General features: G+C 32.5%; 4 protein-coding genes across 8 annotated transcripts; 2 read left to right on the top strand and 2 right to left on the bottom strand.

Moving 5' to 3' along the window:
- Positions 1-1,745: 1,745 nt before the first annotated feature.
- On the top strand, positions 1,746-3,439 carry LOC105183948 (deleted in autism protein 1 homolog). The gene is made up of 5 exons (XM_025301850.1): positions 1,746-2,059; positions 2,297-2,452; positions 2,633-2,933; positions 3,015-3,145; positions 3,242-3,439. Exons 1-5 carry the CDS (start codon positions 1,838-1,840, stop codon positions 3,437-3,439), a joined length of 1,008 nt encoding a protein of 335 aa, XP_025157635.1. The 5' UTR covers positions 1,746-1,837.
- Positions 3,440-3,847: 408 nt separating this feature from the next.
- Positions 3,848-7,332, bottom strand: LOC105183894 (eukaryotic translation initiation factor 2-alpha kinase 1). 4 transcript variants are annotated; one of them, XM_025301790.1, is made up of 9 exons: positions 6,946-7,327; positions 6,321-6,485; positions 6,057-6,213; positions 5,809-5,915; positions 5,117-5,334; positions 4,845-5,021; positions 4,614-4,769; positions 4,378-4,515; positions 4,086-4,301 (listed from the first exon to the last, which is right to left on the bottom strand). In XM_025301790.1, exons 1-9 carry the CDS (start codon positions 7,052-7,054, stop codon positions 4,086-4,088), a joined length of 1,443 nt encoding a protein of 480 aa, XP_025157575.1. In that variant the 5' UTR covers positions 7,055-7,327. The 4 variants fall into 4 exon arrangements, with proteins under 4 accessions (XP_011140622.1, XP_011140623.1, XP_025157575.1 ...); XM_011142320.3 differs by having other exon boundaries at positions 3,848-4,301; positions 5,117-5,915; positions 6,946-7,330; XM_011142321.3 differs by having other exon boundaries at positions 4,048-4,320; positions 5,117-5,915; positions 6,946-7,332.
- Positions 7,333-9,077: 1,745 nt separating this feature from the next.
- On the top strand, positions 9,078-10,710 carry mRpL15 (mitochondrial ribosomal protein L15). Of its 2 annotated transcripts, none has more exons than XM_025301791.1 (5): positions 9,078-9,160; positions 9,617-9,756; positions 9,835-10,000; positions 10,066-10,225; positions 10,331-10,710. In XM_025301791.1, the coding sequence occupies exons 1-5, from the start codon at positions 9,128-9,130 to the stop codon at positions 10,630-10,632; spliced, it is 801 nt and encodes a 266-aa protein (XP_025157576.1). In that variant the 5' UTR covers positions 9,078-9,127; the 3' UTR covers positions 10,633-10,710. The 2 variants fall into 2 exon arrangements, with proteins under 2 accessions (XP_025157576.1, XP_011140621.1); XM_011142319.3 differs by lacking the exon at positions 9,078-9,160 and adding an exon at positions 9,167-9,380.
- Positions 10,711-11,234: 524 nt separating this feature from the next.
- Wwox (WW domain-containing oxidoreductase) lies at positions 11,235-13,807 on the bottom strand. The gene is made up of 8 exons (XM_011142318.3): positions 13,773-13,807; positions 13,496-13,617; positions 13,266-13,330; positions 12,565-12,801; positions 12,297-12,492; positions 11,996-12,181; positions 11,655-11,910; positions 11,235-11,581 (listed from the first exon to the last, which is right to left on the bottom strand). The coding sequence occupies exons 2-8, from the start codon at positions 13,588-13,590 to the stop codon at positions 11,366-11,368; spliced, it is 1,251 nt and encodes a 416-aa protein (XP_011140620.1). The 5' UTR covers positions 13,591-13,617; positions 13,773-13,807; the 3' UTR covers positions 11,235-11,365.
- Positions 13,808-16,151: the final 2,344 nt, after the last annotated feature.

The following is a 16,151-nucleotide window of genomic DNA, read 5'->3' as shown; positions in this document are numbered from 1 at the left end:
TCACACACACACACACACACACACATCACCGATGAAATAATATTAAAGACTGTCAGCCTCAAATAAATTTTCGTATTTGTAAATGGCCTATCTATTCGACACAGCACGATTGGACATAAAGTAAATGAATGGCTGCATTCAGCAGACTCAACAGTTGGACAACATTACTAGATTTTCCATTGAATCTCGCTCCTGATTGGTTAATACTTCTGGGTCTATGAAGAATTTAAAAGAATGCTCAAATCACAGACAATAATCACTAAGCGCTCTCTGATCACTTTGTTCTACTGGACGCGGCCATTGGTAAATCTAATAATTCACCAGATAGTACTTTACACCGGTTGGTTGTGTCTAACCGTGTTGTGTCGAATTGGATTCTTCCTGTTACAGCACATAGGGCGTAGCACGCTTGTCATACAACGCAAGTTGGCTAAAGAATAATCCCATTCCGCATTTTGCTTGCCCGGAAATAGTATTCACAAAACATGCGGCATATGGGACGTTCATTGTTAGATTACCCGACAATTTCCATAAAAAGGGAACGGATAGCGTTGGTACCGATGAAAATCTCTAGGTAACTTAAATTAAATTCTGTGGATTAGTAACACTGAGTAAGTAGTAATACATGTTTTAGCCGAAACTTTTTTGACAGAAGGGTGTTTTGACATAGGGCAAGAGCACAAGCTTTTGCATAACACAATATATAACGCATAAGAGAATAAACCAATTAGTTTTCTTCATTTCCCTCCTCAGGACAGAAATGAAGAACTCTGATTGGTTGATTCTCTTATGCGTTGTGTATTATGCGTTATGCAGAAGTATGTGCTCTGGCCCATATGTTCGAACACGCTTATGTCAAAACACTCTTCTGCCAAAAAGGTTTCGGCTAAAACATGTATTACTACTTACTTAGTGTCACTAATCCACAGAAATTTAATTTGAGTTACCTAGAGATTTTCATCGGTACCAACGCTATGCCCTTCCTTTTTATGGAAATTGTCGGATAACCATTGGCTGCGTTCAGCAGAACAAAGTGATCAGTGAGCGCTTAGTGATTATTGTCTGTGATTGGAGCATTCTTTTAGATTTTTCATAGACCCAGAAGTATTTACCCATCAGGAGCGAGAATCACTCACTGATCATTTTGTTCTGCTGAACGCAGCCATTGGGTGTATTCAGTACTACACCGCTCACTGAGTGCTAAGTGAGCTGTTGCATCTGATTGGTGTATATTTTTAAATCTAAAGGAATATACCAATCAAATGTAAAAGCTCATTGGGCGCTCAGTGAACGGTTGTAGTACTGAATGCACCCATTGGCTGCATTCACCAGACTCAACAGTTGGACAACATTACTAGATTTTCTACTGAATCTCGCTCCTGATTGGTAAATACTTCTGGGTCTATGAAGAATCTAAAAGAATGCTCCAATTACAGACAATAATCACTAAGCGCTCTCTGATCACTTTGTTCTACTGAACGCGGCCATTGTTTATTGTGATATTCCCTAGCCAACTTCTGCCGCGTGAGGGGCATGCCATGTTCTGTATGCAACCGACCCTATTTTTTATTAGCGATAATCACTAGGCCTGTTCGTTTTGTCTGCACTGCTGAACTGGTGCATCAAGTTAAAGTGAGACAAACGTAGGTTTTCTCATTTCAACTTTAGTCTGTTCTTTTTAGCTACACTACGAAAGTGGTGCAATAAGTTAGAATGAGACAACTATATTTTTTTTCACTTTAACTTATTGCACCAATTCAGTAGTGCAGTTAAAAAGAACAGACCACTTGTTGCACTAGTTCAGCAATGCAGATAAAACGAACGGGCCTAATATTTCATGATTTTATACTACGTATACAATATCTTTCGATTTAAAAAATGGAAATTGCTATTGTTTATTGGTATTTTTTGTACCTTTTTCTTAATAACAAATATAATTATACAGAATCTACGTCCTTCTATAATACAATTGGTGGAAATACATAAATGTCCAGTGTGTTATGGAGTTTCTGCATGCCATGATATTCACAAAGTGAATCTGTTATGGCATGATATTAATGTAATATTTCTTCATTTATTTGGGATTAAAAATGTATTTTTTGGTACATATAATCAAGACAAAGTAGTATTGAAAAAATTGGCGCATTCTTCTGAATTGGAAGCATTTGATGTTACATTTTGTAATAAACTTTATTTGGAATATCCTTGCTCAAATATTTCCAAAGAAAAATTAAATAAACATGTAGCAAGTTTCGATGTTTTTATAAAAAAAATAATTACTACTGATTTCTCTAAGGATGACTCTAGTCGCTTAAGACTTTGTCCAACAATACAACATATAGACAATCTACTTTATAGTATACATTTAAATTATAAATATGTTGATTCTATGGAATATTTGATTAATCTTTGGACATTGGTTTCTATAAATCCAGAACCATTAATTCTTCAGGTAAATTGTAAATTGATATAAGTTATCTAGCCTGTTTTATCATGTAGTTCCAGTTACAAAAGTTAATCAATTATAAATTTATATACTTTACAATTAAATTATATATATTTTAGTTGACTTGATACATAAATATTCTGGGATACAGTTATACATTTCAAATTATATGATTATTCTTTTCAGATATTACCAGCTGAAAATGGTTGGCCTGTACCAAAATATTTTGGAGCATGCGGTCGGATTATTATAGAAGAATATGTTGGATTACCTCTTGTAGATTACTATAATAAACCTTGGATACAAAGGGCAAAAATAGCTTCAAGTCTTTTAAATGCTGCTTATATGTTCACATTTAAAAATGAAAATTTTAGTTTTTACTTAACAGATGTATCAGCAGATAATATTGCCGTTGATCACAAAAATGTAGCAAAGTTTATTGATTTAGAGAATGTCATTGTTGTTGACAAAAATGTCTCTCCAGAAGGCAAAAATTTTATATAAAATTAATATTCAATTCAATACACATAAACATATAAAATATTTATATGATTATATTAATTTACAGAAAAATCAAACGAATGGTATGCATTGCAAGAGAATAAGATGCACCTTGTTTGTGCTGATTGTTTTGCATTCTCTCCTAAGAATATTTGTAATCATCATTTAAGTGATCACAATTATTACGCAATTTGTCAGGTAGTTAATATGACAGTTGAGATATAAAATATATTTTGTGCATTGTTATGTATCAAGTATATTTCACATACTTGAAATATAAATATGAAATTGCAGCTCCTATTAGGCTTAGGAAGTGAAAACCCATTTCCTAATGGATTTCTTCATGATACACCTATTGATATTCAACAGCAGTCTGTAAATATCGAATATCTGTTACAACAGTGTGCTATTCCTAACTCAAATAATTCTAGAATAATTATCGGTCAGCAACTCAAGGCATCTTTGGATATGTTATTAAAAAAATTATTTTGACATAAATATGAAATTAAATAAATTAAAAATTAAAAAATAGTTTGAATTAAAATTAAATATAGAATTCCTAAAATAATACTCGTAATGCTCTCTGTTTCTCTACTGTTTTGGTTTCTACTTTATTCTATTTATATTTCTATTACTTTTTATTCTACTATTTCTCAGGATTAGTGAAGTTGATGGCAATCATTATATACTATATATATTAAATAATGTATATAGTATGTATAATGTATGTATAATAACATTAAATTATTAGGAATTAAAAATTCTAAGAAACTTGCATATGTTTTAATAAATACAATAAAATATATGTAATATTTTACATGTTTAGTACATGCACGTAATAATAAAATTATTTATTTATATTTTTTATATTTGACAGTCTTCATTTATAATTTTTTTATATTATTTTACAGTCTAATTACTCGATTGATTGCATTGTAGAATATATACAATTGATTTAAATTATTATCTATAGGAATTTACCAGTGCTCTTTATTCTATTATTATTAGATATTCTTTTATTAGATATTCTTATTATTAGATATTCTTACCATATTGAAACTAGTTAAGACAAGATTTTATTTGGCAATCTTATCGTCCTGTCATGCAATAAAATATATTCTACCTTTAATATAGCAGTCTATTCTGTACTTTCTGACACTTCCAATTTTCTAACTTTTTCCTTCAGTAATGCCATTTCTTTCTGTAATTCTTGAATCTTATTATCTTTATCAAGAAGATCATTTTGTAAATCAGTTATCGTAGTATCCTTTCCTTTATCTAAATCTTGTAAAAGTTGTCTCGTACATGGTCGTTTGGCAGGATCCTCTTGTATCAATTGCATAATCAATTGTGCCTAAGTAGAAGACAAAATTCTATCTAACAGCTACATGTACGTATCTACAAGGATATTTGTATATATTACAACTCACCCATTTATGCTGCTCAGTGTTGAGATCTATAGGTATGTCTCCACGTTTTAAGGAATTGATTATACAACTTAATTCCATTTGAGTCTGCGTTAGAATTAACAGTTCTGTAAGGACGATTCCCGTACTGTATATGTCACTCTGGAAGTATGAAGATTATGAAACCAGAATACATCTATGTACCAATTAATTATTAATGCTATTAATTATTGAGACATCCTCTATTTTCGGTCACTTACTTTCGAATCACATTTTCCCTGCATTTGTTCCGGTGCCGCATACATTTGTGTACCAATTACTGAATGATGGTTTTTTCTATTTAACGAACACGCTAAGCCAAAATCACCTAAATGAATCTGGAGTGGTCCTGTCGTCGTAATGAATATGTTACTTGGCTATAATAATATAACATGTTCTATTAGATTCCAGGATTTAATATTATATAAGATAACGATAATATACGCATTTACTTTTATGTCGTGGTGCGTAACTCCTTGTGAGTGGATATAACTGAGTCCACGAACAATTTGTTCAAATATTTCCCTAACTATTGGGAGAGGTGTTATATTCGTTCTTTTGCTCATCCATTGTTTGAGAGTTTGTTCATACAAAGCCATTTGGATGTACAACGTCATATATTGTTGATTCTGTGTGCAAAGTGAAAAATATTAAAATGTATTAATACATCTTATGGTAATATATATTACAATATTAAGATATATTGTTAATTTTTTAAATGTACATTGCCAATCCTCACTCCGTTGGAGGTAGACGTGGAGATATACGTGCAGACTTCTTGGTGGTTCGAGGATTTGTTATGTGTATTACTGTAATCCGTAGAGTTTTTTACAGCTTGACTTTCACTTTCGTTACTTTCGCTATTTCTAAAAGATACTATGTGTGAATTCTCTTCTTCAGTAGATTCCGGCGTACTACTACTTGTTTCCGTTATTCGTTCTCCTATAATATTAGTCAAAGAATTAAGTTTATGGAATCTTTCACTAACAATATCATGTTTGATTGTATAGCCATCAGCATTGCCACCAGTCTTATTTCGCTGTTCGTTGTTCAGTTTAGTAGAAGTATCAGATGAGCCACTTTCTTTATCATCAATATCTTGCACGCTATTGTCTATTTCTTTATTAATATTTGAATTGTTTATACTATCAGATGAATTTTTGTTAGACCGCATGCTATCCAATTTTGAATGTTTTGTATATTCTGACGTATATGATCTGTGCGATGTGTGATTTGTAGATGTGGGTGACATATTTGAAACAAAGTACGGCAACGATGGCTCAATCCAAGCTGCTTTGTATTGAACAATATTTGGATGATTTAATTTAGCTAAGGTCTTTACTTCTTTTAGATATACTGTTATGGTTTTCAAACGACTTGAGAGTACAACGATCTTCTTAACTGCATATTCAATACCATCAAGATGATGTAGGACTTTAAAAACTTCGCCAAATCCTCCACCAGCAATGAATTTTATCTCTTGAAATTCCCAAAGGTAACGAGAAAATTCTGATGTTAAGAAACTATACACAAAATTGAATAATGTTAATATAGAATCAACAACAGAATGTAACAAAAACTAAAATCAATGTTTCATTAGTAGTAGGATCTCCTTAAAGATCTTACCAATCACTTTATAGAGATTATATAAAATGCTATAATACCTGGGTGAATGTATAATTTTTTCCTTTCCAGTTGAAGCACGTGCAACTGTGACTAAACGATAAAGGGCACGTTGATATTGGCCCCTTAATGACTCAAATTCTACCATATTGTACGAATTATCAATTAATTCCAATTCATGCATTTTATCACAGATGGCTGCAAGACAGATATTGATCTTTCATAATAGAAACTTTTAACATATAGATGAGATATGTATATATAATGTATATTTAAAAATATATGAAATAAATTAAATAAATTACCAAAATATAATTTATTTCTGCGTACTTTATCCTCCTCGATCATAGTACATAATTGTTGTATGAGAGAAGCAATGAGCATACTAGTTGAAGATGTTATTTGTACAACTTGTTTATTGTTCTCATTTTCTATATTATTTAGACGAAGTGTTGGCATCATATTTTTACCTATTTGCGGAAAAAATTGATTATAACTCAAATTCAAGATTCTTTGAGTTTTAGCATTGAAAGTTATAGGAATCTCATCTACTTAAATTTCTAATATATTAAATTTCTTAAATTAAATTATTTGAATTTCTATAAAATATAAAATATAAATATAATACATAAAATGGAAGATATAACAGAAATAATCAAATGAACTATTATTTTTATTATTAAATATTTTGCTTTCCATTCATAAACAAATTATTATTTGATACTTTCTTATTAGTTATATACTTTTTCTTTCCTATCAGTTAGATGTTTTTTATAAAATATAAGTCTCAGAACAAAATATTCTATTTAAATAATCCAAATAATTCAAACGTATATAAGAATGGTTTTCCGTCAAATAAAATTTATAACTGATATTTCAAAAATCGCGGGATAACCTGCGATGAAATGTTTGCATCACATTACAACATACCTTGATCAAAGGTAGTGATGGTTTCCAGAGTATTCCAAGGATGGTCCGTATTATCTATATCCGCTGCCATTCTATCATCAGTCGACTTTTCGTTGCGAACACTTCCCATAACAGTAGTTTATGCAAAATCAAATTGATAGTTTTGTGACGTCTACTAACATGGACCGATGGACGGCAACTTTTGTACATATTTCGTTGAACTGTTCGTTGACTGTTCGTTTTACCAAGAACTTATTGTTCTAATCGCTGTATTTAGACTTAGATTACATATATCTAGATAAGTTCGAACTTTTTAAAAAACCTGTAAAGTCCATGATACTGTATATACCTTAATCTTAAAGACAGTTTAAATATCAGTTTTGAAACTTTCGAGAACCTTCGAAGACGAAACGGTCATTAAGTAGTACGTATATGTACGGTCGCGACATAAAGGTTGTCACTTTTTTTTTGATGACTTTCAGGACGCATCCCATTTCGAGAAAAGGCCATTGCACGTACAAAAGTTTTAGTCATAACCGTAAGTCCGTAAGCAAATTGACCAATCCCAATTCGTATATTTCGAGATGCTGGATTGTGATTGGTCAATTTGCTTACGGTCTTATGGTTACGACTAAAATTTTTTTACGTGCAATGGCCTAAGGGTCCGTTCCGTTTCACGCATCGAACGCATTAACTGCATCGAAAACTGTTCCAGCTAATGCGTGCATTGGTGGCGTATAGAATTTCCTAGAATCCCCCCACCTCTATCGCATTAAGCGCGCATCAGCTACTACACTCGGACTAGAAGCAGTTGATGCGAGCATGCGCAGATTAGTATTTATAATCTTTTATATAATCCTACTTAAATACTGACAACGTGACGTGACGACTGATATATTTAACGTACCGATATTTTTTGATTTTATATATATAGATAATCATAGATACGTACAATGGACAAGGTCGACAAAGTTGAATTCCCCGTATTATTGGATAACGAAATGATCATTATGTTTCTCGAAAAAGAGATCGCATTAAGAGCATTGAAAGGTAAAATTGAAATTTTAAAGTTTCAGAAACAATTCAATTGTATTTTTAAATTAATGCATGTGTGTGAATATTTTTCTACAGGTCAAGATTTCTTGATAAAATATAGACTCACTACTACTACTGCTACTACTGCTGCTAATTCTGCTGTCATCATTCACTAATGAAAATAAGGCTATTGTTGTCAATGTTTCGATGTTCATTGTGACCATGGTAGCATCCATTTTTCCTTTCACATCAAACGCATCAAAAGTCGTTCCGTTTCCAAAAGCGCATAGGCGCATTAACGAAAACGGAACGATATTAATGCGCGCAACGCATTGGTTGTGATCGATGCGCTCGATGCGTGAAACGGAACGCAGCCAAAGATTAGAGCAACATGTGCTCCTTCGAGCGGATCGAATGCTCACCGACGGCCACTATCAGTGCCACGAGCGAATGTCCGGGGCGGACGGGATGCTGGATTGACAAGCAGGACGAAGGGAACGGAACGTGGGCATCATGTGATACATCATGCGTCTCCAGACATGTCAAATCGTTTATTATAGAGAAGACTTTGATACGGCAACATGTATTCGAATATTTAACATTTAATACGTATTTTTATTTTTTCTGCTCCTCCCCCTCCCCCGCCGCTCTTTTTAGACCTCCGGGCATAGTCTGGTATAGGAATGGCAACTGTGGTTGCAGCACGGACATAAACCGCCTGAAAATGGATGTAGCACGGACTTCCACCACATGCAGATTTTACCACCGAGACCTGAAAGTGGATGTAACATCGTAGTTCCCCTCTCAAAATGGATGCAGATGGCGTCCTTCCCCAGTGCGGAAAGTCGGTGTCGCAGAAAATGTCATGTTGGCCGCTCTCAGGTTTCTCTCTGATATTACAAAACATGTTTAGGTTTAAGGCAAAAGCACAGGCTTTTGCATAACACATAATACATAACGCATAAGGCCCAGTTCCATAACTTGCTTTAAACTCCATTTAAAGCAAGTGTGGAACTAGGCCTAAGAGAATAAACCAATTAGTTTTCTTCATTTCCCTCCTCAAGATAGAAATGAAGAACTTTGATTGGTTGATTCTCTTATGCGTTGTGTATTATGCGTTATGCAGAAGTCTGTGCTCTGGCTCTTAGGTTAGAAGTTTGACTGGCCAATGGAGCTCGAGTCTCAGAGCTTCAGGTTATATGTAAGCAGTAAAAAGAAGACGACGTTTAGATTGGAAGATATTTAAATTCAATGTTTGTTTAAAGTAAATGAAAATCCACTATTGAATATTTAATAATTGACTAAATATACACACCAATATGGCTGCAAAAAAAGGGAAAGATTTGGCGTTGTCAATGTTGCGAGTCTTACCTAGGGTGACGTTAATGAATATTCGAGATAATCCTGGCCGAAAAGAATCTGTAGGTGTTATACATTTTAGAAATAAAATATTTTATAGTTTATCATGTTTTGTAGAAATTTATATAAATTAATCGCTGCATATGGTTCACTTTGACACTGGATTAATTTTCATAATTTTTTACTCGTATGTGTATATTCATTTAACGAAACATTATTAGAATAATGCTTATCTCATTTTCTATGAATTTCCTAAATGAATTAATATTTGATTTTTCCACTTATCATTTTCATATAGAAACGTGGTAGAGGACAACATGGAGGTAATTATCATGGTTGGGGAAACAAGAGGCCAACTTTCATGCGTTTGGGTTTTGAGACTGGAAATGTACCGTTTTATTTGAGATTTAGCAAAGAACCTTACTATAAGGGCCACCAGTAAGCTTTACAAATCTAGATATTTTATAAGAATAAACTACAGAAAGAAAATGATATTTTGTGGTTTTGTGGTTTCAGTTTGAGACGGGAATATCCGCCACTTTCTTTGGGAGATCTGCAATTATATATTGATACAAATCGGCTGGATTCTACCAAACCAATTGATCTTGTTTCAGTAATAAACACTGGCTTGTATGATCTTAATATACAGTGGAAACATTCGGGTATTCACTTAACAGACGAGGTAATGTTTTATCATTTTGTATATGTGAATAAACTAAGCCATATTAATATGAAAACTATTTGAAGGGTGCACATACTTTCAAAGCAAAAGTAAATATAGAGGTACAATGGGCCAGTGAGCCTGTAATTGCAGCAGTTGAGAGAAATGGTGGTGTGATTACAACTGCTTATTATGACATACAATCCCTTCATGCTATGTGTAATACAGAAAAATTTTTCAGCAAAGGTAATTATAATGAAAAAAACATTTTAATGGGAATGGTTGTATCAAATTTCATTTTCGATAAATATAAATATTTCCCTACATAATTTTTTTCTGTAATATGTACAGGTGATCCGATACCTCGTAGATTTTTACCACCAACAGACTGTCTCGAATATTATTCAAGTCCTGTTATGAGAGGATACTTAGCAGATCCCGAAAAAGTTTCTCAAGAACGTTTGGTACTCGCGCAGAAATATGGTTATGAATTATCGAAAATCGAAGATGATCCCGATTACGAGATGCTGTGCGAACGCAAGGATCCGCGGCAATTGTTCTATGGTTTGGAACCAGGATGGGTGGTTAGCCTTAGAGATAAAGTTATATTGAAACCTAAAGCTGAATATTTGAAAGAATTTTATGCTAGTTGAAAAATTGTATAAAGTTAACATAATTGATATAATTAAACTAGGTTTAATAAATGATGTTTGCGTTACAATGTGATTAAATTTTGTCTTAATTTTTAACAATTGACCATATTATAAAAATTTGTTCATCATAATGAAGAATTCGGTCAATAATCTTAACTGGAATGTGGAGAATGGGAAAAGTAGGTCAAAGCTATAGATTTTTAAAAATCATGAATTCTACTACATATGTTCTTGGTTATAAGGTATGGAAATAATGACAAAGCAAGAAAACTGGAGAAGCTCCGGAATCGAATGATGCAGTTGCAACGCAAGATCCTCAAAAGGATTGATATGATTGATAAAGGATATGTTCAAAACTAAATTTTGAATATAAACCCTTGCTTTTTTTATATAGTTACATAATGACACGAAAAGTGTACAATCTGATACATTTAACATAAAATTAATTACATCGAATAATAACATATAGAACCACAGAAGTGAGAAATCAATTGAATCAACATAGATTAATAAAAAAGAATGTTCTTCATCAATTTTATCAATATATATTATTGATCGATTAAAATTATATAAAATAAATTAATTTGATCGATCAATCAAGTTGATCTATTTTGATATATAAAGTAAGGAAAATACCTGTATATGTGATTTCTCTTTTCTTCAGTTAAAGGGGCTCAAAGATCAAGACTCTTAAAAGTAAAAATTATCGATAATCGAAATCATTTTCCACGTCCTATATTCCTGAATCCTTTACACAATACTGGTCCCAGGTCATATCCGTAACATGTATTATCATTTCCTGGCTAAGATCCCATAACAGCATACTTAGTGTGCGATTCGTTGCCGCATTCGATGGAGAACAGCGATAACAATTATTGAAATAGCCACCTGTTACACCGTCCAGTTCAGGCGCTGTAGCGCAGAATACCGATGTACTCGCTGCTTGTTGCTACAATGTATTTTGAAATTTTTTATTCGTATTACCTTTTTTTACGCCATCAAAAAAGAAACACTTTTCGTACCAATGATTTTGTGAATGGTCGTCCTAATGTGAACAGTACTCGATATAACCACCAGTAGCGAGATAGGGATGAAGATACCAGGTTACCAGGATGGCAAGAGAATACACTCACGGTGGGCCACCGATATGCCAATTCTTGCGCAAACAGGACATTGCAGAGCTTGGAATCGTTATATGCTCCCATAGCCCAGTACTTTTGCGCCGGCGGAGACAGTCTCGACTTATGAAGGTCTTCCAGATTTCGTATCGTTGAAAATCTGCATCACGAAGTGTATCTGGTTACAAAGGGATCTGAATAATTTGGTTTTACACATAATTAACAAAAACGCGTCGAGTCATTACCTGTGTGATTCGCTGGATACTATTACAATCCTAGGATTGGCAGCTTTTTGTATGGAATGTTCTAACAAGAGTGTCAGATAAAACTGTGACAAGTGATTGACTTGAAATGTTGTCTCGTAACCATCATTTGTAAGTTGATATGGTATTCCGAACACACCGGCATTTAATATAAGAATATCAAGAGTTCTGAAAAACAAGAATTATTTCATAGCATATTAAAGAGAAATGTTAACAATTATATAATATACCTAAGAGCTTGTTGACAATTTCAAGGAATTTATATAACATGTAGCACAATTACTTAAATGCCTTTTTAAACTCCTCTGCAGCTTCTTGTACATTGTGCAATGACGATAAGTCCAACTTCAGTACTGTGCAATTTACACTCTCCTTCTCACATTTAATACGCCTTATTGCTTCTTCAGCTTTTTCTACACTTCTACAGGCTAATACCACATTACAACCATGCAGAGCTAAAGATCTAGCCGTTTCATATCCTATACCAAAAGTTTCCCAAGTAATTAAATTGTAAGGGCAATTGTTATATCATAATAGTATGGTTCATTTACCAATGCCTGTATTGGCCCCAGTGACAAGGGCAACTTTATCACGTAAATCCCGGCCATATAATACAGCCAGAGCTGTGCTACTGCCATCAAATCTCTGTCGTACTGGCTGAGACATATCTCTGTACTCAGTAGCAAATGCAAGTCTTGGATCGGTGTAAGTTGTTGTACGATTTGTATGGTCAACAAATAAAACTTTACCGTCATCTGATACACACCTCTCCCATCCAGATGGCAAATCTGAAATAAATATTTAATTTCAACTTTGCATTTTTATTTAAATCGTTAATTCCTCACATTATGCAAAATCCTTGAGAAATAGTTTTCTTAATACAATGATATAATAATCAGTTCAAGCAAGATTTTATACAATGTAATAATTTTTCTTGCATGTTCTATAAAAATTGTACAAACATTTATAAAATATTTTTATTCCTAATAAATATGACGAAATAATTTTTTTCATATATATATATATACACTATTTAATCATTATATATAGGTTAAAATTATTACCTCAAAAATAACTAGAATAAGTTATATATACTTATACATCTTAAAGTTGAGAAAGCCTTAATAGGCTATTATCCCAAGTATTGGTAGAATTTATATATAAAAACGAACGTCAATTGTTGTCGAATTCATCATTAATTCGAAATCACTGGTTGTGAGAGCATAAAGGATTAAATATAAATATGAAGTACCTCCGTCAACGATCTTTTTGCGGCCAGTTCTAGGATGAGTCCACTGAGTGCCCTTGGTATAATGACTACAAAACGGTACTGTAATTCGTGACCGAGTATTGATATATTATATAGATTTACATTTTTTTCAAACAGAAGTGATCTTTGATCGCTTGTGAAGGTTAAGAGAAGTATATGATGAAACTTAATAACACGAAATCAAAACCTTTCACAAGAAAGGATATATTTACTTTACGTAATAAACATTCCCGTCCAACGTCGTCCGTTCTTCCCACCCCGGTGGTAATTCGTCCTCGCTATCGGACTCATTCAAAACACCCACCATCCTTGAAATTATAACCTCCTTTCGTTCCTGAAATCAAAACAAGCTAGTCAGCCTGAACTTAGGTCTGATCTTTTCCTCTGCACCGCTGCACTAGTGCAATAAATTCGAGTGAGACAAATATATATTAGTCTCACTTTAACTTATTGCACCAGTGCAGCGGTGCAGAAGAAAAGAACACAGACCACTTGTCAAAGCATTCGTGGAAAACTGCAGGGTGGCGCCATCCCTGGCGGAAAAAACTTTAACAAAAAACTACAAATTTTTACTAAAAATAGAAATCTGTAGAAATTTGTATACAGATGTAAATATTTGTAGAGAATTTTGTTTTTTTATAGAATTTTGTATAAAATAATATCACAAATTACAATATTCTATAACCTAGAAATCATTGCAAGTAATATTTTGTAAAAATCTACAATTTTATAGAAGCAATTACAAAAATGTACAAATTAAAAAAATTGAAAGACAACAAAGTCTGTAGAAATAAAAATACTTACTTTTTGTAGAATATTATAAATATTTAAAAATATCTATGCACATCTACAAGAATTTTCATATCGTAAAACTATATGTAATTTTAAATCCAATGCATGTTTTAGTTTCCCATAAAATACAACAATTTTTTACATATAATTGCAAATACCGATTTATTTTTACGGCTGTACAATGTATTACAATTACTGCTAATTAAAATTTGTACTTTTCACTAAAATAGTACAAATTTGTACACAAATTTATTAAAAATTATTTATTATTAATGTTATTCATTTAATTGAAGAAGTTATTAATATTGAATAAATGTTAGTAGATTTGTGTACATATATATTTAACTAAAAATAATTGTTTTATCAGTTTTTAATTGTTCGGGGTGGAAAAGGGTAATTGAAGATATTATAATTATTTGTAACAATATTTAAATCAATTAATGTTCTTACCAAAATCTTCACAGTACAATATACTATTGTTCGTGAACATGGATTGTTGTACACAAAAAGTACCCAGGTACCAGACTGACGTCAAATGACGTACTAATGACGTCATAATGACGTCTCTAACGTTATTAAGACGTCATTAGTACGTCATTTGACGTCAGTCTGCTACCAGGGTAGTATACTGCATTGTAACAATTTTTGTGAAAACATCTATTCAAGTTGTACAATATTGTTGGAAATACAATATAAACTACGTGTTTTCACAAAACGTAAAAAAAATTTACACAGCTGTTTCCATCGTAACATTTCCTTATTTATACAACACATAATTTATACAACACTTAAAAAACACATAAAAATACGTAGAACATCGCTAATAATAGTAATTTGACGTAATTTTGTTCTGTAATTTGTAGATCAAGTCGTAGCAATATAATTATAAGTTTCGACCGAAAACTACGAAAATCTACAAAATTGTAATTCTAGCATTTTATTGTAGTATACTGTATTTTTATGGACATAGAAATTTGTAGAATATCAGTATTTTTTGTAGTTTGACGTAGTTTTGCTGAGAATTTCATAAATCAAGTATACAATAGAAAAGTACAACAAATTATAAAAGTGTTCCAATTTTAGCATTTTTATGTAGATTTTTGTAGTACATTGTAAACTCAAATAGATTTTTTTAAGCACTTTGTAAATGTATGTAGAATTTCATAGATTCTGACACTTATTTTTGGTCGTTTTTGTACTTTATTTTTATTTTTTGTACAAATTTGTAAAATTTTTTCCGCCAGGGATCTTACATAATTTGACGAATATTATTGAATACTATTCTGAGAGTTTGAGGCCGGTTCAGAATAGGTTGCAAACACCCAGTTGCGAGTTGCGAAGAATGGCAACTACTAATTACAAAGTGCTATTTTCGGTTGTAAGAGATAGTTGCGGTTGCCGGTTGCCGTCGCCAAGAAGTTAAGAGTTGGGTAACTCTCTTTTAGCAATTACGACTGTTTTACGACCGAAAATAACACTTTGTAGCTAGTAGTTGCCATTCTTCGCAACTCGCAACTGGGGCTCGATTCCTGACGGCGTGCGAATGAGATGTGTATGCGAAAATCTATATTATATGTGACGTGAACTGTACATTTTCGCATACGCATCTCATTCGCACGTCGTCAGGAATCGGGCTCCTGGGTGTTTGCAACCTATTCTGGACCGGGCTTTACAGAAAACATCTGATTTAGGGCCAATTGTTCCAACTTCGTGGTAAGTTAACTGATAGTTAAATTATATCTCTGTTTTTGTCTAAGTTGAAGGAAAAACGAAGACAAGCATATAATTTAACTATGAGTTAACTTACCAAGAAGTTGGAATAACCGGCCCTTAATCTTGGCTAAATTTTATAAAGATCAATAGATTGCAATTGTTTGAGTCTCGGTTAAAAAGATAACTTTACTGAGAAATTCATAAATTGTTAATTGACTTATTTTTGAACAAAGAGAATTCAACGATTTCAATGATTGACCATGCGATTGATGTTTGAGTTAATTAGGCTACAATCTAAATAACGCTGCAAATGTGTCAAACTTTCGAAACATCACTCTATTTTGTTTAATGAGAAATAAATAT

Source organism: Harpegnathos saltator, unplaced genomic scaffold (assembly GCF_003227715.2).
Source record: "Harpegnathos saltator strain DR-91 unplaced genomic scaffold, Hsal_v8.6 scaffold45, whole genome shotgun sequence".
NCBI classification, from domain to species: Eukaryota; Metazoa; Arthropoda; class Insecta; order Hymenoptera; family Formicidae; genus Harpegnathos; species Harpegnathos saltator.
The sequence above is the reverse complement of the archived record's forward strand: the minus strand, read 5'-3'. Positions and strand labels throughout refer to the sequence as shown.